The following is a 25642-nucleotide window of genomic DNA, read 5'->3' on the forward strand; positions in this document are numbered from 1 at the left end:
ACATTAAAGAGAAACCGTAACCAAGAATTGAACTTCATCCCAATCAGTAGCCGATACCCCCTGTCCCATGAGAAATCTTTTCCTTTTCACAAACAGATCATCAGGGGGGTCTGTATGGCTAATATTGTAGTGAAAACCCTCCCACAGTGTGATGTCAGAACTATGGTCCTGACAGTTTCCTGTCTGTGACCCTCATTGCATTGTGGGAAATAGCTGTTTTCAGCTGTTTCCAACTGCCAAAAAAGCAAGCAGCATCTCCTTCCACTGACATCACCTATGCTAGCAGTAAATATGTCACCATGTGATGTCAGAATGTAAATCAGGGAGAGGAAAGATTTACAATGGGCAAACACTGACAATCATTTATACATAACTATTGTAAAAATGAAGCACTTTTTAAAATTACATTATTCAGTGTCGGGAGAGCAGTGTGATCGGCGATAGCGGTGGGTCCGTGTGGAGCGTCGTACGTTTTTTTTTTTTGTGTGCCAATGGTCTCTGGCCCATCAGGGGCCAGAGACAGCTGGTACAGAAGTGGTTAAAGAGAAACAGTAACGACATATAGTAGAATGCAGTAAATTATTTAGGATACCCACTTTTATGTTAAATATACTGGTTTCAGCTTCAAAAACACTTCCTATATAATATATTGCTTTATAGTGGTGTCAAGTCCTGTACTTCAACTGAGGCTTAGCCTAGGCCATTTCTTATGCTGAATTCTAGCCCCCCCCCCCCCTTCCCCGAGCATTCTTGGTGACCAGAGATCTTTTCTACTGGCTTTAGAACTTTCGGTAAACAGACATTCCACACCACCTGACAGGACTAAAGATGTTTTCAGAAAGTAAATCAGGGAGAGAGAAGATTTTAAAATGGGCAAACACGGACTAAATGAGTTATAAATGAATATTGAAAAAATAAACCAAAACAACAAAATAGAAAGAAAGAAAAACAATTATTCAATATTAACAAATATTCATTGTTATTTGGACTACAGTTCTTCAATGCTTATGAGCTGATACCGGAATTATTCCTACTTCTCTTGCTTTGTTTTTGTAAATCCTCCCTATAGCAATCTACCGAGGGGCCACGGCAACAATATGATGTATGTTTGGAAGATAGAAGGACAGTGTATAAGAACGATAAACAGGCATATATTAGAATGTAACCTTTGAAGCGTCTCCCCGGATGCGCGGCGAGCGCACGCAGGTGTCAGCTGCTGCATTATCCGCCGCGTTCCGCAGATGAAGAGAACTAGATACAAATGTCAGCCTGCAAATCCCATTCTGTTCTAAGCTCCCGTCTAATGCCAGCAATCTGCAGCCGCGGCGGCCTCGCCATCAGCCCCGCTGCCGCATAATAAGCAGAGGATAATATTCTCCTATTTTTATCATCTCCCGTGAACCACGCTCGCGTACGGCTGCCTCTCCTCCGCCGGCGGTGACGGGAATTAGACGGAGCTGCTCTCTGCCATCCGATGTTGTTTGGCACGGGATAAACAAAAAAGGCCGCCTATTACTTTAGCACAACAGAAATGAACTTTACAGTTAATTAATTTTTTATGTCCCATTAGTTGTTTACATGCAGCCCGGGATGGAGGGTATATATCCTGTGCTGTGCCAGGATTGCTGCTGGACCTAGAACAGGATTTCAGTCGATTTCGCTCGTCTGACATTTTACCATGAAAAAAGGGAAAAAAGACAGGAGGGGCGGGAAAAGAAACACTGCGCTGTTTCTGCAACACAACTGCATGGAGGAGTAACCCCTTGCAGCTGTAGATGGACCCAGATTTCTGAGGGTCCCAACCTCCCCCTCAATATAAGGCTACCCCATACAGGGTGGAGGAGTCATGGAGGCCATACTTATTATATAAACTCTAGCAGATGGGAGTCATCACGGGTGTATATTTGTAAGCGGTGGTATTTTAGGCATGAGTGGGGCTGATCATTAGATTATTGGTAACACTATGTTACCAATATTCTACTATGGGTAGTGACAGTTGTTTTTCATACCCAATAGTACCCTTCTAACTTCCTCACAATATGCACAATACTAACCTTCCTACCAATATGCCCAAAAACGAACCTACCTACTGATATGCCTAACACTAACCTTCCTACCAATATGCCCAAAAACTAACCTACCTACTGATATGCCTAACACTAACCTTCCTACCAATATGCCTAACACTAACCTTCCTACCAATATGCCTAACACTAACCTTCCTACCAATATGCCTAACACTGACCTTCCTACCGATATGCCTAACACTGACCTTCCTACCGATATGCCTAACACTGACCTTCCTACCGATATGCCTAACACTAACCTTCCTACCAATATGCCTAACTAACTAACCTTCCTACCAATATGCCTATCTAACTAACCTTCCTACCAATATGCCTAACATTAACCTTCCTACCAATATGCCTAACACTAACCTTCCTACCAATATGCCTAACACTAACCTTCCTACCAATATGCCTAACACTAACCTTCCTACCAATATGCCTAACACTAACCTTCCTACCAATATGCCTAACACTAACCTTCCTACCAATAAGCATAACACTAACCTTCCTACCAATATGCCTAACGCTAACCGTCCTACCAATATGCCCAAGGGTATTTCCATAGCACACAGTGGAAAATGTATATGTTATTCTGCCTAGTGTATTCCTTCCCTAACACTAACATTCCTACCATTGTGCCCAACTTTAACCTACCTACCAATGCGCCCAACACTAACATGCCTTCCAATACGCCCAACAACAACCTACCTACCAATACGCCCAACACTAACCTACCTACCAATACGCCCAACACGCACCTTCCTACCAATGCGCCTAACACTAACCTACCTACCAATAAGCCCGACATTAACCTTCCTACCAATACGCCCAACACTAACCTTCCTACCAATACGTCCAACACTAGCCTTCCTACCAACAAGCCCAACACTAACCTTTCTAACAATATGCCCAACACCAACCTTGCTCTTCTGAAGGGTGTGTAAATGCAAGCTATTAAAATTTTACACTGGAGATAAGCCCCACTCAGTTGTTTCCAGTGGTCGAATAGTGCAGCTGGTGGTCTTCAGTTTTTTAAGCAATATCCCATACTTTATAACAGCTCTCCCAGTGAAGCAGGCAGGACACAGCTCTAAAAGATCCTCAGCTCGTGACTTGGAGGTCAGTTCACAAGGAAAGAAATACAGACAATGGTTAAACCATCTTTGAAATTGCTTCTGTTGCTTCTTTTAGTTCCTTGACAGACACGTCCTAAATGGCTTGTATCTCTACATTCTGTTTGGAGACAACATGACAACCATTTGCGAGGTATGAAGTTATGAAGCACAGAGATAAACGGAACCTTTCTGAAAATGTTTCTTTAGCATCTAAGTCATTTCTGAGGAGGAGCAAAACAATATTCAGTCAACATGCTCTAATATCCCATTCTCTGACTCAATCTTCTGTTCTCCAGATTAGCTGTACTATAACTGGGTCACAATGGGGGGTAAGAGGTTCCCAGAAGATGATAAAACCGCTAAAAATAGAAAAATAGAGGTGGCTTACCTCAATGACAAATGCACATAAACATGAATTTTATTAACCGCAGGCAACGCATTTCGTGGGTCTGCGCCCTTTTCCTCAGGCCGAATAAAGTGCCAGAGTTGTAACAGAGCCAGGTACATACAACTGGGTGTCCATATGTAGAAGGCCACCATTCACTCAACCTCTAAATTCTTCCACATATATCTACCAAAGCCTTAAAGGCAAAAAGTCCAAATGAAAACAACTCACCCAACTACTGGTTGAACTCGATGGACGTATGTCTTTTTTCAACCAAAATAACTATGTAAGGATGCCATCTGGATTGATAGTAGCAAAATTGCTTTATTGCATGTTTGCAGTACCAGAGCTCTGGTACTTCAGTCTTGCAATAAAGCATTTTTGCTACTATAAATTCAGGTGGAGTCCCGGGTCAACTGTTTCTCACAATAGCTGGTTTGGCCATACAGATTCTGTTACCGTTGTCCTGAGTGGCACCCCACAGCATTTATATGGCTCCATAATATCTCAATTAACATCCCACAATCACAATCTCAAGGAGGAATGAAATCTATGTCTGGCTTCCAATTCCAAGAGGCTGAAACTTAAGGCACCGGCTTTGCCTTTTCCTAGAGAGCAAAGACTTCTGGAGAACTCTAAGATGCTTCTTCAGAGCTACAAGACACGACTGCTGAGCGCTCGAGAAGGTCAACCTGCTTTCAGTACTGATGCAATAGTGGAAGGGATTCTCATTCTCCGGCTTAGAGCTAAAATCCCCTTTTATGAAAAGTGAAAATCGTGTTTATTTGGAACCACTCTACTCTACAACAGCGTAATGTCCCTATTCCAGAGCTTTCCCAGCAGACAATTCACCTGATGTGCCTTCTGTTTTCTGAAATGTGCTATTCTAATACAATCACAAAGGACTGTGTGCACGGGACCACAACAGATTTAAAAGCAGATAGAAGCCTAAAGGCCCATAACCACGTCCCAAAAAATTTCTGACAATTTTTCATGTCTAACGTTTTTCACGATGTTGCGCAACATCTTTTAACTAAAATCCATTGAACTAGGTTTTAAGATGCACGCCACCTAATGCTGGATTGAATTGTGGAGGATCGTTACGATCCCCATTGACATTTATGGGCTTTGCCACAATCATGTAAATGCTTGAAGAGTCAGTCAGATGGATCGGGGAACGATCGTTCCTCAGTGGAGATCCCAGATACATCTGGCGGTGGCTACTCCGCTTTAGTGGGGACACTCTTATCTTACTGTATAGTTGAAACCTATTCACACTTCTGACTTCTGAATGGCAAACCTGACGTATAAATTCCTTCACCAGATCTCATCATTGTCATGTCCTACATACCGTACATAACTAAAAATTTTTTGGGGGCTAATGTACATTGAAAACTAAACTAGTTGGCTAAAGTGGCATAATCTTATCTCTGTGTCATGGGAAGAAATGTGATGACATCTTGCTTTCTTCAAGTTAAAAAAAATTGTATACCCTCCCTATCAGTCACATGACCGTTTAGGACAATTTTGGAAGGAAGCTAATTACCTTAAAGTGTACCTGAGATGTCAGAATATAAAGATTTTATTTTCACCTGGGGCTTCCTCCAGCCCCAAGAGCATGAATGTCTCCCTTGCCGTCCTCCCGGGTGCCTTCGTTCAGCCCTAATTAGTCCCAGTAATCCTGCTCAGTTGCACCAGTAGGCTCTTCTGCGCATGCGTGGCCCCTCCACGGGCCAGCCGGCTCCAGGACCTGACGCCAATTGGAGTTAGGCGGTCCTGGGGCAGCCGCCGCGGCCACGCCCATTGGCGTGGAGTGGACGTAAAGAAGTTGAATATCGGTGTACTTATACTTACCTGGCGCTTCCTTCAGCCCCATGAGGTGCATGGGTTCCCTCGCTGTCCTCCTCGGTAAATCCGTTGTTTTGTTATCACCGCCGGTAATCTGCCCGGCCATGTTCTTCGGAGCATGCGTAGCTTGGCCGTGTGTGCACCTCCTGCCACGGTCCCAGGTGCATTCTGCGTCTCTGAAGTGCACTAATGGCCACAACAGGCGGCGATAACAGGATAATGGAGAGGACGGCGAGGGAGCCTGCGCACCTCATGGGGCTGGAGGAAGCCCCAGGTAAGTATAAATACACCAATACTTAAGGTCTCAGGTACACTTTAAGTTTTGGTTGTTGGTCAGAGGGCTGACAATGTTGCCGTTTTGGCACACGGTTACAGAAGCACATCTGTCCTTGTTTTGCCGTATCCATCCAGTGTACTGTAATAAAGTCTGACAGCAAGAAAACAAAAAAATGTACGGGGAAGAAATTCTCAGATGCGCTGAGTCACGGAACGGCAGCTCCACCCGTGGCAAGCTTGTCACACAGTGTTACTGTAATCCTTTCAGATGATATCCTCAGGCACGGTTCAGGTGCAGGAATCCAAAGCTGCCTGTTTGGTCCTTGAGGTCTTGTTAGGTTTAAATGTGTTAACCTCAACTGTTATTCATGTCTGTTATTCCAGGCTCAACCTGTCCATCAACAGGCAGCCTCCCTGCCAACCCTCTGTCTACAGGAGCCATCAGTCACCAGGTCTATCGCTTCCCTGCTACCGTACTGCTCAATACAAGAAGCGGAGGGACAGTCTGCTGTACGTAAGAAGAAAACAAAATATCAAACAAAAATGTCTAGTTTCCAAAGAACCTGTTAAATGCCAAACAATGTAAACAGTACTGAAAGCTCATCACCATGGAAACTCTCACTGCAAACTGCACCAAAGCAAAAAGTACAAATTAGCATTTACCTGGACCTGAACTCTTGCACAGGCCAGAAGGGAAACGGAGAGAAATGCACCGTGTGTAGCGAGTTTAGCCTGTCGAATTCCCCTCATCTGTGACTAATCGCCACCGTAATTTTATTTCTCAGCGGTGTCAGCTCAGGAATCTCCTCTGCCACGGCAGAGCAGCTAATTTGCAAACACAGGATGTTAACAATATGTCTGCTTCCATGAAAGCAGGAAGTAGACACACTGCAGATTTATTGCAGGATTTGTATCAGCTGTAACAAAGAAATTTTTTTTCTGTAAAGGTTATTATGCTGTTGCTTATCTTTTAGAGCAGAGGGGAAGTTCTGAGTTCAGGTCTGCTTTAAAGACCACCTCCAGACAAAAAAGGTCTGAATGGCAATACATATATGTAGTCTAGGCTCTGTGTACAGTTAGATGAACATATGAAGTTTACATCTGGTACATCATATTGGATAGAACAGACTCACATTTATATCGGTAAGTAGCACTTCCTTATTCCTTCTGAAGCTGAAGCTTTGCTAAAGCACTGTGCCCTCCTCTTCAGCCTGGTTAACTCCCTGCCCCGCCCTCCCCTGCTGTCTGCCTGCCTGCATCAAATTACTTTTCTCTTCACAGTGTGTAGGAGAGAGAAGACACAGGAAAACAGCTGCAGCCTGTCTTATGTCTGTTTGCTATAATTCTTATTTCAGATGTCTGCCTGTCAGCCTAGATTAGATCACATAGACATGAGGGGTTGAGTTATGACCTCAATCCCCCAGCATCCTTTGCTCCTATGGTTTGGAGAAAAAAAAAAAAAAAAGCCCAGGGCCCAATTTCATACTGAGGGCGGGGATTTCAAGACCATTTGGGAACACGGGACCCTGGGGTTGAGAAAAATCACACTTTATAATGTGTGATTTTATATATCCTGGCAACTTATGATTAAATTTATAATTTAGGTACTCTAACATTCTCCCCAACCTCACCGAAGTTCAGAAGAAAATATTAGCACTGGATGGAGCTGAGCTGTGCAATGCCTCCTCTCACTCCCGCATCCAGGACTTCTCATGAGCGCCACCTCTCCTTTGGAACGCTCTCACACATCCAGTCCCTCACTCTCCGAGCCTGCAATCCTTCAAATGTACTCAAAACACACCAGTTCATACAAGCCTATAATTTGCAATAGGCAGCATTGGAGGCTCACTGCCCCATTCTCAAACTTCTGTGTCTCCACCACAATACCCTCACAAGCTCACAAGAGCAGGGATCTCCTCCTAGTGCTTCTTATTCTGCTGTCATTTATCAAATGAACATGTAACTGATTGTACAGAGCTTTGAACTTTATACGCACCTATGCTTCCCACTATTTGTTTTGTACTGGGTACATCGCTACAAAAGATGTTGGCGCTATATATTAAAAAAATAATAATTTTGTTGAAAGGAACCATCAGACAAGGGACATTATCAGGCTTCTTGACTTGCTACAGCCCCTCTATTTATGCCCGTGAGAACTGTCATATTATACTCCAGTGATTCCTCATTCTACCCACATAAATCAGTCACATGACCACTGTTGGACCTTGCCGTCCCCCAATAATGGACAGACTTCAGTAATCATAATACAAGAGGATTCCAAACTCCTCTGAGGACAGTCAGTGACATGGCTATGTACTCAGTAAAGTGCTGCAGAAGATGTCAACACTAAATTGTAGCATTTTCATTTCACTGCATAAGGCACCATGTCAGCACCCAGAGAAACGCTTCAATCTGCTGCTTTAGTAATATTCTTCATACATTTTACAGGAACCAGGCTCCGGGAAGAACAATGAACCCAGACAAGCTCTGTAAACACTGCAGCAGTGTACTATTTTCTTCCCGCACAAAGCAGTTTTGTTGATCGTCTTGTGGTTTTCATGAACCTGCTGGAACTATTGAGATGACAACAGTAGCAGTAGCTGGAATCTGTATCCTGTCCTCCATTGTCTGCCCACAAAAGGGACTACTCGCATTTAGATACATTTTGATCTTCCAGAGGCCAGGTAAGGGCGGAACAATAGATAACTGGCCGGGATTTCGAGGAAGGCGACGCGTTGAAACACTAAAGCCACAAAAAGGAAAATATTGATTTTTCTCATGTCAGTCTGCAGAAAGAAAATCAGCCGTCAGTGCCGAATCTTAACGTTTCAAAGCCGGAGAGCGTTTTTTAATTCCAGGAAGCCACTTCGGGCGAAGCGTCGGGTCACTGGCTCTGTAATAACTTCTTTCCTGGAGGATTTTCTATCAACCACCAAACTACTGCGTCAATCACATAAACACTGAATAAAGTTTTCTCATATATACAGTTCTAAAGAAAAAAAAGATTTTCCACGATGGCCAAGTCAGAGCACTGACCCGTATCCCACTGAAATTCTGTGCTGGGAAATGAAGAAAGATAATCGAAAAAAAAAGTATATGAACAGAGGAGATGTGCAGAAAATGTAATAGGGCCCAGTTCTAACAAAAAGACTACAGAAAGAGTTTAGGTGACGTGCCAGACAGAAAAAGAAGCTCATCGGCAATGGAATAAAACTGTTCAAATACAGTAAAGTCCCAGTAAACAGGAACTCAACCATCCAAAAATATCAACTAAGACAGGGGTCCGCAAACTTTTTCAGTCAAGGGCCAGATCAACATACTTCAGACTGTTGGGGGCCGGAACATGCATAAAATGATGTTGAAAAACATTACATTGAATCTAGGTAATGATTCCCCCCAATCATGCCCGGAGGAGAACTCCCAGCAGCTGCCATTCAGTCATGCGGCACCCGAAGAACGTCTTTGTGCACCAGGCAGTGAAGCATACTCAGGTGACAACCTGCCATCCAGTTGGACAGCAGTCACCTGATGCAGAATTGAATTGGAAGCCAGCGAATGACTGCTCACTGGCTTCTATAGTATGTGGATGGTTGTTGCCAGCACTGCTATTCTATATGCGGGCCGCCTATATTTACAGGTGCAGGTTGAGCTGCATCCATAAGTTATACATTTTGTGTTTGGGGGGCCAGTGAAAAAGCCTCAGGGGGCCGCATTTGGCCCGCGGGCCTTAGTTTGAGGACCACTCAATTAAGATACTGGCGGTCGGGCGGGCAGCTATGGGGGTGTGCCTTTTTGTATTTTAAAAAGTCTCACGCAGTGAAAACAACATTCAAAACCTTTGGGTGACAGTCTTCTTCACTCCTGCAGTTGCATTTTCATACGGTCCCTGGCATGTCACCTGACCTGCATTGGGTCACATGCACGCATTGGAGCCGTACAGTGCGGATGCAGCAAAGGAGGACGGGAAGAGGAATCGATGCCCTGAGGTCTTGTAAGTTGTTTCCCCTGCGTGCTGCTTTGCAATTCATGAAGAGGGGACTTTGCCATTCACATTTGATGCAGCTGTTCCAAAGTAACTCCCTCTGGAAAAGTCAAATGACTTGCATGCAGATCTGGTGTTTGCACTTCTCATTCATTTTATGTGTGGTAAATGCCCCCCCCCCCGCCCCCCCCACCAAAAAGAAAAAAATTCCCAGATGATCAGCATGACCGCAAGATAAGCAGTATCTTCATGTGACAAAGAAAGCAGCGTGTCTTTACAAACAAGTTAACTGTAAAAAACAAATGGTGTGCTCCTCTCAGCACAACAAATCAGATAAAATGTCTAAGGTTTCGTTCAAAGTTTCTACTCCTGAAACTTTGACTCTCTTAGTCCGGGTTGTGTTAATTGAGGTTAAATGTCGCGAGCGGCTGTGGGCATTTCCTTTAAGTGAAATATGCGCCTAACAACTTGACCGCCGGTTAACCTCCATGAACTGCGCCCGGGGGAATCCGCGGACGTGGCTGAACAAGGTCCGCAAATAGGAGGTGTCAATCACGGCGCACGAGGGGGGGAGGATTATGGCACATTCCGGGCTGCGACCCCCTTTCGCTGGCAGCGACACAAAGAGCGTCGCACAAAACTGTCCCCTTCCTGTGCATCTCCCATTACTGTAAAACTGTGTCTCCTGCAAACCTGGCCCCTCTCCAAAAACCCTCAGCAGCCAATTACAGTGCATTAACGGGCTCTGCGAGAGAGAGTGCTGAGGATTAAGCTTAAGAGGATCCCTTTCCCTCCACTCAGCCTATCCCTTCGGATAAGAGGGTATTAAAAACGTATTGAGATAATAAGAAGATAAATATTTCACGCATTAACCCCCACTCTGCAAATATATACATTGTAAAGAATATCTCGTTCTCTGAATGAACTTTAACGACGACACCAACAACAGAAACATAAACCGTGCACTAGACGAAAAAGTGGAAACAAGCAGTAACAGGTAGCAGCCAACCAGATGTGAGCATGGAGCGGCCATAAAATACAAACCTCTCTACCCGTCAATTTTCTAACATTAGAAAGGAGGTTGTCTTTTAAAGGGCAACTCTACCGGTTATCAGTGCATTTTAATTATTATTATTTTTTAATATCTACAGCTTCGCATTTCCTATATTTTATATGGCTGTTAAAATTTTGTTCTGCAAATAAATGGTTTAAGTGGACCTGAACTCTTGCACAGGACAGAAGGAAAACAGAAATGCACCCTGTATGTATTTAGAGTTTAGCCTGTCTAATTCCCCCTCATCTGCAACTAATCACAAGAGTAACTTGATCTCTCAGCGGCAACAGCTGGGTGCCTCGGCAGAGCAGCTAATTTGTAAACATAGGCTGTTAACCCTATGTCTGCTTCCATGAAAACAGAAAGTAGACACACTGAAAATGTATTACAGGATTTGTATCAGCTGTAACAAAGAAATGTTTTTTCTTTAAAGGCTATTATGCTGTTATTTATCTTCCAGAGCAGAAAGGAAGTTCTGTGACCCAGTACACGTAAGTTGATTAGCTGCTGTTACTCTACAGTCCCCATACATGTTCCAGGTGTGTGACTGTCCCCATACATGCTGGTGCCTGACTGTCCGCATACATGTTCCAGGGATGTGACTGTCCCCAAGCAGGTTCCAGGTGTCTGACTGTCCGTACGCATGTTCCAAGTGTGTCACTGTCCGTATACATGTTCCAAGTGTGTGTCTGTCCACATGCATGTTCCAGGTGTGTGTCTGTCCACATGCACGTTCCAGGTGTGTGACTGTCCACATGCACGTTCCAGGTGTGTGTCTGTCCACATGCATGTTCCAGGTGTGTGTCTGTCCACATGCATGTTCCAGGTGGGACTGTCCACATGCATTTTCCAGGTGTGGGACTGTCCACATGCATGTTCCAGGTGTGTGAATGTCCACATGCACGTTCCAGGTGTGTGACTATCCACATGCATGTTCCAGGTGTGTGACTGTTCGCATGCATGTTCCAGGTGTGTGACTGTCCACATGCATGTTCCAGGTGTGTGACTGTCCACATGCACGTTCCAGGTGTGTGTCTGCCCACATGCACGTTCCAGGTGTGTGTCTGCCCACATGCACGTTCCAGGTGTGTGTCTGCCCACATGCACGTTCCAGGTGTGTGTCTGTCCACATGCATGTTCCAGGTGTGTGACTGTCCACATGCATGTTCCAGGTGTGTGACTGTCCACATGCATGTTCCAGGTGTGTGTCTGTCCACATGCACGTTCCAGGTGTGTGACTGTCCACATGCACGTTCCAGGTGTGTGACTATCCACATGCATGTTCCAGGTGTGTGACTGTCCACATGCATGTTCCAGGTGTGTGTCTGTCCACATGCATGTTCCAGGTGTGTGTCTGTCCACATGCATGTTCCAGGTGTGTGACTGACTGTATTTTATCTATTCTTGTATTTGTACACTCTCTCTAGGTTTGCACATTATATACACTACCCCACCTCTTGTTTCCCCCCATTCCTTTAGATTGTAAGCTCACAAGGGCAGGGCTCTCTCGCCCTTTGTGTCTTGGAATTTGTTACACATTTTATTTATCATGGTACATTTGTCACTGTAATTACCAGTTCTGTATTTTGTACCAGTGTCTATATTTGGTGTAGCAGGGCCGGATTTACCCGAAGGCACTATAGGCTTGTGCCTACAGGTGCCTAATGCCGGAAAGGCGTCTCACTCCCCTCCCCTCCTTAATGCCTCATCTATGCACAGCCCTGAGCAGAGTGTAAATGAGGTTACTCGCCCGGGTCTCTGCATTCCACTGACAAGACCTCCCTTCAGTCGGGGGCACCTCTACTTCATAATACTTAGGATAGCTCTAGCTACCTAATACTAAGGGGCACCTGTAGCTACCTGTGATGGGCAAGGGAAGTAAGGGAGAAGTGACAGTGGGGCAGCCAGCACACCTGCGGTGCGGTTCAGCAGGTGTTTGTAAGTTCATGGAGGGCGGAGTCTAGGGTGCCAGGAAGTCTGTGCCTATAGGCTCCTGTGAGTTAAACCCGAGCCAGACCCACAGTCTGTATTATGTGCCCTTTGTTTGCTTTTAGCTTTGAACAGTACTAAGGAATATGTCGCTGCTTTATAAATCAATAATACTAATGAAATCAGTCATAATTTGCTGGTTACCTCATCCTTTATATCTTCTTGTTGCTGGGCTGAGAACATTTCCATCGCTGAAATGAGTCTCATCATAAGTTCATCCACAGTTGTGTTCCCTGGAAAAGTGGAGACAAGCCTAAGATGAGGTTAATATTCTTTACTGGGTCACCTGATAAGCCGGACAAGCAGTTCAGAATTGGAAAGGGAGCCCATTTGTAGTATTGCCACGCACACAGTAAAGGATCAAACACAATGGCCCTGATTCACAAAGCGGTGATAACTCAGTTATCACGCCTAAAAGACTTTAGGCGTGATAAGCCGTGCAAAGCTGAGTTATCACCGATTTGTGCTGCTCTTCGCGCGAAGCTTCCGCGCGCAAAACCGCGCAAAGTCCCATAGGGCTCAATGGACGCTGCGCGCGAAGCACGGTACACTGCGCGCGCAGCGCGGTGAGCTACGCGCGCAAAACTTTGCGCGCGGGAGATCGCGCGAGTTTCTTCTTATCACGCCTAAACTGAGTTTAGGCGTGATAAAGGGCTTTTCACAGGCGTGCAAACACTTTGCACCGCTTTGTGAATCAAGCCCATAGTCTTTAAAGAGAACCAGAGATGGAGCACCCTCATGTATTTTACCATATATATCAGTGGGAACATGACAGTAAACACCTACTCTGCTCTTTTGTTTCCTTTTTCACTGCACAGTATTCTTGTTATCAGCCCTGATAAATTCCCGACTGAGCATTCAGTCTAGCTTTTCCCCGTAATGATTCTAGCTGAGTCAGCCTTCTATGATGTCTTTTCAAGCTCTAGCCTGCCCCCTTGTGGCTCTGCATTCCTGCTGGGAGGATACATAGCAGGAAAGCAGACCCACAAGGGGGAAGGCTTGGGCTTGAATACATATCACAGAAGACTGACTCAGCCAGAATCATTACGGGGAAAAGCTAGACTGAATGCTCAGTCGGGAATTTATCAGGGCTGATAACAAGAAGACTGTGCAGTGAAAAAGGAAACAAAGAGCAGAGTAGGTGTTTACTGTCATGTTCCCATTGATATATATGGTAAAATACATGCAAGTGCTTCGTTTCTGGTTCTCTTTAAGGGGAGTGCCATAGGTTACAAAGAGGGATGATGACCTCTATGCAGTATTCTAATGTTCCCCAACCCTGTCCTCAAGGTCCACCAACATTGCATGCTTTGTATACATCCACAGAGGTAGTTATTCAGCTCCACTGAGACACTGATGAGTGACCTCACCTGTGAATGTTTGTGGTTTCCAGCAAAACATGTACTGTTGGTGGGCCTTGAGGACAGGGTTGGGCAACTCTGCGGTATTCAACAAAGAGCTGGCACATCCAAAGTTAATCTTTATTGGTTCCATGTAAAAGAATATGGCCAGCGTTTCGGAGTCACGTCGGCCCCCTTTATCAAGGCAATGTTTGCTCGGAGGCAAAGATCTGTCTGCTGCTGTGCCAAAGTTCCTGCAGAGGTAGTGGGAGTCTGGCTCCTCTAGACACTCGCAGAGAGCGATGTGTATTCATCTGGGATCAGCAGCAGCAGTCACTTGACAGGCAGCCTATTGTGCCAATCAAAGCTTCGGGATCACTCCTTTAAGATAAAGTTTTACTGCAATAAATTTCAACGAGCCATTATTTCTGCTTTGTTTATATAGCTTAAAAGACAGAGAGGTTAATTCACGAAGTTAAATTGCGAGAGTAAACTCCTGTTACTTGTGCTATTTAATTGCGCATTGTCAGTGCTTGCATGCTACGTGGGTTAGTGATCAGTGCACTTTGCCTGTCACTTGACAGACAGCCCATTTGGCCAATCAAAGCACCGGGATCTCTCCTTTAAAGTGACTGGACCAGCCGTGGCTCAGGGCGGGACCAAATGAGCGCTTGTTATTTGCAAGGAGCGGGCGCAAGTTAATAGTGCTTGCTATGCCGCACCACCCGCAGCATAGCATGCGCTGAGTGCCCACTCCCCTAAGTCTGACTAGGCACGCTACACTCCCACTAGCCCGTGTAACGTGCAAGCAATGACAATTAAGGCGCACTGATTAAAGGACAACTGTAGTGAGAGGTATATGGTGGCTGCATATTTTCCTTTTAAACAATACCAGTTGCCCGGCAGCCCTGCTGGTCTATTTGGCTGCAGTAGTGGCTGCATAACACCAGAAACAAGCATGCAGCTAATCTTGTCAAATCTGGCAATAATGTCAGAAACACCTGATCTGCTGCATGCTTGTTCAGGGTATAGGGCTAAATGTATTAGAGGCAGAGGATCAGCTGAATAGCCAGGTAACTGGTATTGCTTAAAAGGAAACAAATATGGCAGCCTCCATATCCATGTTGTAAAGGAGGTTACTCACGCTATTTAACTTAGTGAATCAACCCCAGAGTGTGGTTTTAAACCTACAACTGTTAAGGAATGATGCAGTGTCATAGAAAAAAAAATATATAACTGAAAATAAAAATATGAGACTCTCTTCTTTGCTACTAATGTTCTATTTGTTATCCGTACTACACATACAATTCACCATACGTTTTTTTCGCTTCAGGTTTGCTTTAAGGCTACTTACACACTAAGACGTTGCGTTTTAGGGGACGTTATGGCCGCATAACGTGCCCCTAACGCAATGCATGGTGGTGTTGAAGTTGGACGTCAGATTGAGCTGCGTTATGTGGCTATCAAAGCAGTTAGTGATAGTGAAGTCCAGATCTTTTTAAGGATCGGATCATTCGAATCGGATCATTGAAAAGATCCGGATCTTTGAACCGAATCACTTGAATCATTTTACTAGGGAAGCAGACTGGGGGTGAAGTGACTAGCAGGACAGGACTTTCCCTGCACTGTACATTCTGTATGTTCCTGTTTCTTCCAGACAGACATCCACTGTGAACCAAATCGTTCATTGTGATGATCCAGATGATTCGACTCACAAAAAAAGATCCGGATCAAATGTTCATGATCCGGACAACACTACAGTCCCACCACCAGTCACCACAGTGCAGTGAATATTAATTAGCCATGTGGCTGGCCGCGGAGGAGGAGGAGAGACCTCCTCCTCCAACATTACTGAGCATGTGCAAACAGTCTAATGCTGCTTAGCCCAGTATAACGTACAGCATGCAGCACTTTGTTTAAACGTGCTGCGTTACAATGTAACACAACGTGTGCACTGTGAACAGCACATTGATTTTACAGTGCTGTGAGTTAGGCTGCGTTACTGGCTGCTGTAACGTGGGACTTTAACGTCCCACTGTGAAACTAGCCTAAAGCAGGAGGATTAGCCATACTGTGCCAGGGGAAAAAAAAAACATATATAAGTAGATAAATACTTGATCTACTTAACCCTCCTGAGCGTGTTACTTTTTGCCTGATTAATAAAATGATTGTCCCAAATGACTGTAAACCATTTAGATAGCACTAGGCTAGCTAGTAAAGGTGTTGGGCACCCCCCAATCCCCGCCGCTCCCCCGTTTATACATTACCCAGCCTGGATCCAGCGATCGACGCAGCCTCCCGGACAGCTCCGGTCTTCATTATGGGGAGGATCGCACATGACGTCATGCGCAAACCCGATCCTCCCCATAGAGACACAGAAGCTGTGCCGGGAGGCTGCGCCGATCGATGGATCCAGGGGGGGGGGTTTAATGTATAAACGGGGGGATCGCAGGGGAGCGGCGGATGCCCGAAACTTGTACTAGCTAGCCTAGTGCTAGCTAAATGGTTTAAAGGCATTTGGGACAATAATTTTATTATGGGGGACTCCTGGGGCCACAAAGTGGTATGCGCGACACGGTGTCGGGCATACTGCTAAGGAGGTTAAATAACACATGTATTGTACTGTCCACGTTTTGATTTCAGTGAATTTTAGATAGTAAATGAAGAGAATTCTGTTCCTGGTGGGAACCATGCCTTTTGCCCGCAGTTTGAGGTTAAATCCTGATGTCATTTCTGCCCTTAACATAGTTTTGTTTTCTTTTCTCCTCCAATCGCTGAGTCACCTCAGCCTTGCTTGTAAACACAAATGAGCAGAGGATCGTGTTTCAGATAGGCAGGGAAATAAAAGGGATGAGGAATATATTATAGATAAAAAGAACCCCCAGCATGCAACTTTTTGGCACTGACTACTAAAGGGCCAGTGCTCCTAAAGTATGTGATAATACAAATCATAGCAGCAGAAAAAGTTGTGCAAGTTTTGAATGCAGGATTAGCACCTTTATCACTTAATACACTCAGACCAGTTGCTGTTGAAACTTGATTTTTATGGTGACAATCTCGCTTTAAAACAAACGGCAGAAATGAGAGTTGCACTCCATTGTAGTGGGCACTGTTTGAACCTATGTGACCAGGGAGGAAAAAAATCTTTTCGTCTTTCTCTACTTTCAGCTAGAGAGTAAACAATGCAACTAAAAAAAATAATAATCAGATAACTTATTCCAAAATGGTATCGTAGCTACTCCAAAGTTTAAGCTTTAGATGTTAATCCCGGTTTTCTGAATTTACAAGGTTTAAACTTCACAAGCAATTTCTGTGTTTTCTTTTTTGTGTTTTTGTAAATGTTAACATGTCCCAGCAGGACCCTGGGGTGCCACGGCCTGGAATAATCCCAAGTCACAATCCTATTATTAGTGTGAAAGGGTGCACACTCGGAATCCAGTTTCATACAATCTCTGCATACCAGGAAGAATACAGTCCGTCCACCTGTTCTGTACATGTGATGGTTCGCTCTGATCCACGCCAAACGCATTGCCCTAGAGGCAGAATTTCATTTGTTTCATAAGAAAAGCAAATTAATAACGTGCTTGGTAATGTATTCTTCCTAAACAAGTGCTTGACCCCTTCATTGCGTGAGCCCCCAACCTTGCACTGACCATAACATACAGAGTTACAGGACACCTGAGGTGAAAACCACTAATGCAATAAACAATTGTATCTATCATCCTCCTCCTCCTAAAAATGACTTAAGATATTCCAGTTTTATTTTATCTTTAAAACTACTATTTAAAGGACACCCGAAGTGAAAATAAACGAATGAAATAAACGATTGTATCTATCTTCCTTCTCCTAAAAATGACTTTTTAAGATATTCCACAGTTTTATTTTGTTTAAATCTACTTTTTAAGTTTTAACAGTTTTATTGTTTTTGCTCAATGACACATTCATTGAAGTATGTCAGAGCTAAAATCTATGAAGCATTGACCTTTTTTATCTCTTTCTTGCTCTCAGAAGCCATTTTCTGCTAGGAAAGTGTTTTATAATTGGAATTTCTTATCAGTGACGGTTACACTGTAGTCACTTCCTGTCAGTCAGGACTGAGTCAGCCACTTACATACCTGATATTTAACTCTTTCAGGCAGAGAAAGAAAAAAAAGGAACACAGCATAGTTATTAGAGTGCTTGGCACTGTACATACCCATGTCAATCTCATGTCACACGTCACTTCGAGTATCCTTTAAGTTTTTACTGTTTTACGGTTTTTGCTCAATCTATGTACTATTGACCCTTTTTATCTCTTTCCTGCTCTCAAAAGCATAGTTATTTGTGTGCTCGGTACTGTATATACACATGTCTATCTCATCCTGTCACATGTCACCTCGGGTATCTTTTCAAGGGAACCTGAAGTGAGAAGTATATGGAGACTGCCATATTTATAAATCTTAATAATAATACTAATGCTGTGTCTGAATCCAACCAGAAACAAGCATGCAGCTAATCTTGCCAGATCTGACAATAATGTCAGAAACACCTGATCTGCTGCATGCTTGTTCAGGGGCTATGGCTAAAAGTATTAGAGGCAGAAGGATCAGCAGCAGAATATAGCCAGGCAACTATCTGCACGGAGTTTGTATGTTCTCCCCGTGTCTTTATGGGTTTCCTCTGGGCACCCCAGTTTCCTCCCATATCCCAAAAACATACAGATAAGTTGATTGGCTTCCCCCTAAATTGACCCAATACATACACTACATAATACATAGACATATGGCTATGGCGGGGAATAGATTGTGAGCCCCTCTGAGGGGCAGTTAAGTGACAAGACTATATTCTCTGTACAGCGCTGCGGAAGATGTTGGCGCTATATAAATAATAATAATGAAATAAGAAGTTTCCCTTAAATTGCACCGTTAATGGGCGCTTTTACCCAATGTCATTTATAGTCCAATTGAAACTGAAAATTGATGCAACTTTGTCAATATGCAGCGAATCGCAGATTTTGGGGAGACCCGGTAAAACCAACAGAATTTAGAGTCATTTTTTGGCAAATAGCTTATGTCCACCTGCTACACTGTGCTTATACTGCTAATAGCCTAGATATAATAAGATGGCAAGCAGGTTTGCTTTGACACAGGATTTGCAGGGCCAGTTCTAGACTTTGTGCTGCCTGAGGCAAACTTGTGAGGATGCCCCCCCTCCTCCCAATTTGGAATGATCGCACAGCACCTGACAATTTACTCTGCTTCATTTAATGTTCTCACATGACATGCTGCAGCTCAGTACAGCAGCACACTGGCTGGCTGGGTGTCTGTGACAAACTGCTTACCCTCAGCCACTCCATTCCTCCTCAGTCAGGACAGCAGTGCCACCTCACTGCTGCTCTCCTGCCTCCCCCCCCCCCCCCCGCTCCTCCTCACTCACTGTCGGACTCCTCACACAGCACAACAAGCTGCTTTTCCCCAATGATGACCTCTCCTACTCTGACTGCTGGCCGTTAGTGTAAACACAGTACAAAAATGCTGCCCCTGTAATCTCTGCTTCATGAGAGAACCGACCCTGAGGATTTGACACAGACAGATTCACTTAAAGGTTGTGACAAAAATAACTAAAACATAAACATTGCTGCCTGGTCAGTGTCTGGTCACCTATCACCCGAAGGTAAAAGTCAGTAATAATGAGGTCATACACGAGAGGTCACAAACTTTCGGTGACCCGGCTTACAGTACTGCTGGGAAGTAAAGTGGATAATTAGGGAGGCGTAAAGCCGGAGAGGTCAAGGAAATAATTATCATTTCACTTTTAAAAGTCATTTCAGTGGTGACATTTTCTTGTTGCTCAAAGGTGACACAAACCTAACAGGATTTCATGTCCCTGCCGAGAGATATGCAGAGAAATTTACTACTTCTTAATTTGGCTGTAGTGCTTTTTAATGTAAATCTGCCATTATAAGATAAACGTAGGACACCATTTTTAGGTTTTAATTGCTTATTTTCTGTCACAAATGCTGATCCTCTGTCTATTGCTCTTTAAAGGACACCAGAGGTGAAATGAACTACTGACCTTTGTTTAGAAAACTGTAAAATTAATAAATGTGTAAATGTACCAATACAGTAAGAGTCTGTCCTGGAGTAGTTGCACTTTAAATGGTTTACTTCCCATGTAGCTGCCATTTACAGAAAGTGTTATTAATATGTGAGCTCTTAACATCTACAGGTTTTTGGACTAGTCCAACTCATGGGGAACTTCAAATAATGGAAAGGTTGAGAATCTCCCTTGAGATGATTGACTAGTCCAAAACCTGTCAGTAAAAGATCAGAGGTGTGAAATCATACTTCCTACTGTGGGTGACAGTTACAGGGGAGCAGTTACTTCCCAATTGCACTCCTACAAGATATACTAAAACACACTGCCTCTATATGTTTGTTATATACAACCCCACCTCTTGTTTCCCCGCCCATTCCTTTAGATTGTAAGCTCACAAGGGCAGGGCTCTCTCTACCCACTTTTGTGTCCTGGAAATCATTATACATTTTATCATGTTATTTTTATCACTGTCATTACCAATTCTGTAGCTTGTATTCTGTATTGCCTTTGTACTTTGTCACCAATTATGTATTTTATATATTGGTGTACCCTATGTTTGTTTCTTACTTTGTTCAGTGCCACGGAATGTTGGCGCTTTATTATAATAAATCGTGGCTCTGAATGGTGTCAGATGGTGTGAAATACTGTCCTTTAGTTGAGAAAATAAAACATGAAACCTAGTTTTTATTTGGAACTAAAATGGGGATGCTTAAAAAATGTCATAGTTTGTCATAGATGGATTGATATAATTGTTTATTTTAGTTAATTTTCAGTTCAGGTTTGTTTTAAAAATGACTGAGCAAGATTTATACAAGTAGGCGAAGTGAAAACCACAGCAAAAGTTTCTTTAACCACTTCACATCCAGACTTTGTTACCCACTTATGGACCAGAGCAGTTTTGACAGTTTAGCTATGTCCTTATTTAAAGGTTACCCAAACTGACATGTGACATGATGAGATAGACATGTGTATGTACAGTGCCTAGCACACAAATAACTAGGCTGTGTTCCTTTTTTTCTTTCTCTGCCTGAAAGAGTTAAATATCAGGTATGTAAGTGGCTGGCTCAGTCCTGACTCAGACAGGAAGTGACCACAGTGTGACCCTCACTGATAAGAAATTCAAGACTGAGTCAGCTACTTACATACCAGATATTTAACTCTTTCAGGCAGAGAAAGAAGAAAAGGAACACAACATAGTTATTTGTGTGCTAGACACTGTACATACATATGTCTATCTCATCATGTCAAATATCAGTTCGGGTATCCTTTAATCAGAAATAACTTCATCCCTACTTATGACACAGAATTGAAATATATATTGTTTTTTAAAGACAAACTAGGCTTTTATTGTATGCCATTTTTTCCCTCCAACAATTTTGTTTTCTATGACTTTTAGTAGGAAAACCAGGAAAAAAATAGAAAGACATTTCTCAGTTTTATCAATTCCAGTTTAAAAATAAAAAGTGCTACTGTAGATAAAAAACACAAATTTTGTTTGGCTATTCTTACCGCTTAACACAAAACTTAGATGATGTTCCTGTCACAATTTATGGTGAAGATATTTGACTCTGAAATAATGTTACAGTGTGTATTTTTCACTATGAACTGAAAAAATAAAATATTTTTAACCACTTCAGCCTACAGTGTCGAAAATCATATGTTCACCTCCCATTCATTCGCCAATAACTTCATCGTTACTTATCACAATTAATTGATCTATATCTTGTTTTTTCTGCCACTAATTAAGCTTTCTTTGGGTGGTACATTTTGCTAAGAATTATTTTTTTTTAAATCCATTTTAACAGGAAGATTAAGAAAGATGGAAAAAAAATTATTATTTCTCAGTTTTTGGCCATTATAGTTTAAAATTAATACCTGCTACCGTAATTGAAACTGATGTGTTTCATTTGCCCATTTGTCCCGGTTATTACACCGTTTAAATTATGTCCGATCACAAATTATGGCGCCGATATTTTATTTAGAAATAAAGGTGCATTTTTTCAATTTGCGTCCATCACTATTTACAAGCTTATAATTTTAAAAAATATAATAAGATACTCTCTTGACATGTATATTTAAGAAGTTCAGACCCTTAGGTAAATATGTTTTTTTATTTTTTTTTATTGAAAAATGTATTTGGGTAATTTTTGGTGTGGGAGGGAAAAAGAGAATTTTAAATGTAAAATAATGTAATGTAAAATATGTATGTGGGTGTAGTGTACTATTTGGCCACAGTCAAAAAAAGTCCTGGAGCGTACGATCACGCTACCAGGAACTATAAGGAGGCTGTAATTGGTTTTTTTTTTGTGCAGAAATACCGCGCTCTCTGATTAGAAAGCGTCGTTTTTTCTGCGGGGGACTTAGATCGGTGAATGGGAATTATATTCCTATCCACTGATCCCTGGTAACAGCAGGCAGTGGGAGCGCGCGCCTCAGGCAGCGGCAGCTGCACAGTCTATCTGGATGGATATATCCGTCCAGATAGACTTAAGTGGTTAATGGTAAAAATCAATCTCATTAGCTCAGGAAACATATATTCCCGTTCACCAATTAGTGCTGCATCAGATAGTGCCAGAAATGTGCACAGGAGCAAGCCTAATCCTGCACAGCACTGCTTCTGCTTCAAGACTTATATCTACTGACTCGTGGCTTAGATGAAGTCACAGAGGACGTAAATACGCTGAAGTGGTGGATAAAGTGGTTAACCAGAATCCTTGATTCATTTTACAGTTGATGCCTCACGTGTTTGACACTTTTCAGTAGTTTTTTTTTTTTTAGAGGGGTGGAGGGACAAACTGTTTAAACTGCAGTTCCTCTAAAAAACATAAAAAGACATAGGACTATGGTAGGGACTAGATTGTGAGCCCATCTGAGGGACAGTTAGTGACAAGACAATATACTCTGTACAGCGCTGCGTAATATGTCGGCACTATATAAACACTAAATAACTAAATGTATTTTACTAAATAAATTAAGCTATTGTATGTATCAACATAAACAGCAAACAAGCCAGAGTCTGCAGAAGCTTACCTTGAATGACATTGAGCACCTCGTTGGATGATCTCTTCCCCATGATAATAAGAAACAGTGGAAACTGGTCGGTCTTCTGTGATCGGACTGTCTGTGCTACCACGCTGCCAAAATGCCGAGTACACATTGTGAGAAACCTGCCCGGGGAAAAAGAGAAACCGCATGAGCGCCTGGCTGTGAGATAACAATTAAAATGCAGCCTGAAAGAGAAGAGAGACACCCCAGAGTCCATGGACACCTGTAACTGGTATTACAAAGTAAAAGAACAAGGCCTAGTGGTTAAACTAAAGCATTTTGTTTGGTTCAGGTACCCTTTAGGCTATGCACATGCACTAAGATCACAAACATTTTTCGTTTTATGTCGTGCGCAAAGAGTGCAATGCAGTACAAGGTATTGCTATAGGTTGCGATTCAACAATTATTTAGCATTTTTTCACTTTTCTGTTTTTGAATTTGTGTTGCGGGTAAAGCTGCCCGCATTCAGCATTTTTTTGCAAGCGGAGAGGGTTTTGGAAACAATACAATTAAACACTATGCTTTAAAACACAAGCAAACATATTTAAGAGATTGAAAATCTCATGTGAAAACTCAAACTTAGTGTAACACAACTTTGTTAAAAAAAATGATTTGTGCCTTGAAACTCACACAGAAATACATTTGAAGTGAAATCTGTGCTCTATGTACTCTCCTCTTGCCACACGAGTCATTACCTGCACAAAGTAGACTGCGTTGCATTTATGGAGGAGTATCAACTGCACTACTGTAATCAAAAAATCACGTGTGTGCTATGACAGTTATTTTCCTAGCAGGGAGCCCAAGCTATCTATGCAGATGTAGTCAATGTAACTAATTGAAATTCATAATTATAAAGATTCCCTGTGATGTATCAATCTGAACTGAAAGGATTAGGTTCATCAATGAGAGTGAAAGGTCTCTTTAAGAAAAATAGTAAGTAATTGGTACAAAACTGCACCACTAAGAACAATTGCATTGAAAAATTGGTTGCAACTCTGTGGAACAAAAAACATCAGACAGACAATACTGAAATTCACAATTCAGCAGATGAAAAATGACCCAGTTCTTTCAATGCAGCTTTCTTATATAGTAGTTTATAGACATCACTGTAAGACCTGGTACATCTGATCCAATCGGTTCAGGCTGTTGATTTAGGCAATCGATCAGAGATATGCAGAAGCATTGCACTTTTACGATGCCTTTACTGATCCATCTTTTATTCCGAACAAGTTCCTGAGGGTTCCTGTATACGTTAGTCCGTCCATGGCAAAAGTACACCATGTGACATGTACAGGATCAATCCATATGTACAAGAGTTTGTTATTTGAGTGGTAGGCAACCACTTATCCCTATGGATTGACAGTGGACCCCTCTACAGAGTTAATATTTACAAGAATATCTGATCACAAAAAAATCCAAGAAAATTATTATTTATTGGTAATTTTTGATTAGTCTTCACCAGAATTAATTTCTGACCAAAGGACAATCTGATCATTTTTGTTGGATTTTTTGTGAATATGAGCTTGAGTGTAACTGTCTTAATAACAGCTTCAAGATCCTATGTTTGGCCTACAAATTTATACACAAGTCTTGCCCGACCTACACCTCTGACCTGGTCAACAGATTCACACCCGGCCGCCCACTCGGGTCTCCCTGGCCCCGTCGTCCTGTCTCTGTGAGGCTAGGTCCGTGCTGCGCACATGCGCAGTAGCAAAAAGCACGGACCCAGCTACACAGGGAAAGCGTGACGCAGGGACACAGGGGTTTTATTATAGAGGATAAATAATGACAAAAACAGAGGAGAACATCTCATGTAACATCAAGATTACTGATTTGACTGAACTTAGCACACAAACTACAAAGTTGCAATGCTGGAAAACGTGTTTGCAGTGCAGTCATTCATAACTTGTATCCACACTTCTGGCATAGTCATAAAATAAGAAACATAACAAGGTCAACTTCTTATAGTCCTTTCCATTAACTTAAAATCTATAAAATTAGTAAAAATGTGATAACCACAACTTTAACACAGACATCCATGGCTATAATTATTAGGTGATGCCCAGTGGTGTGGATCCAGGGATTTTATCTGATTGCCATCTGGAGTTGAGAAGGAATTTTTTTCCCTTTTGGGGGGCTAATTGGACCATGCCTTATAAGGGTTTTTAGCATTCCACTGGATCAACAGGGACATGTGAGGGAGCAGGCTGGTGTTGTACTTTATTTTCTGGTTGAACTTGATGGACGTATGTATTTTTTCAACCCAAATAACTATGTAACTAAGTAACAGGTAAAACCAGGGTAATAAAAAAAAAAAAAAAAAAAAGTCACATTGATTCTTAAAAAAATAATTTTGATTTCCTTAAAGGACCACTGTCGTGAAAATCTTAAAAAATATATACAACATATAAACATATACAAATAAGAAGAAGGTTTCTGCTACAGTAAAATGAGCCATAAA

The 25642-nt window shown here is 42.7% G+C and overlaps 1 protein-coding gene across 1 annotated transcript in view; it reads right to left on the reverse strand.

The window, feature by feature from the left end:
• Nucleotides 1-25642, reverse strand: part of FAF1 (Fas associated factor 1) — a 354104-nt gene that overhangs the window by 55560 nt on the left and 272902 nt on the right. Inside the window, exons 14-15 of the mRNA XM_068239060.1 lie at nucleotides 23167-23303; nucleotides 12863-12951 (exon numbers count right to left, since the gene is read on the reverse strand). Coding sequence (XP_068095161.1) covers nucleotides 12863-12951; nucleotides 23167-23303 — 226 coding nt within the window. The remainder of the gene's footprint in view (nucleotides 1-12862; nucleotides 12952-23166; nucleotides 23304-25642) is intronic.

Source organism: Hyperolius riggenbachi, chromosome 6, assembly GCF_040937935.1.
Source record: "Hyperolius riggenbachi isolate aHypRig1 chromosome 6, aHypRig1.pri, whole genome shotgun sequence".
In the NCBI taxonomy this organism is placed as follows: Eukaryota; Metazoa; Chordata; class Amphibia; order Anura; family Hyperoliidae; genus Hyperolius; species Hyperolius riggenbachi.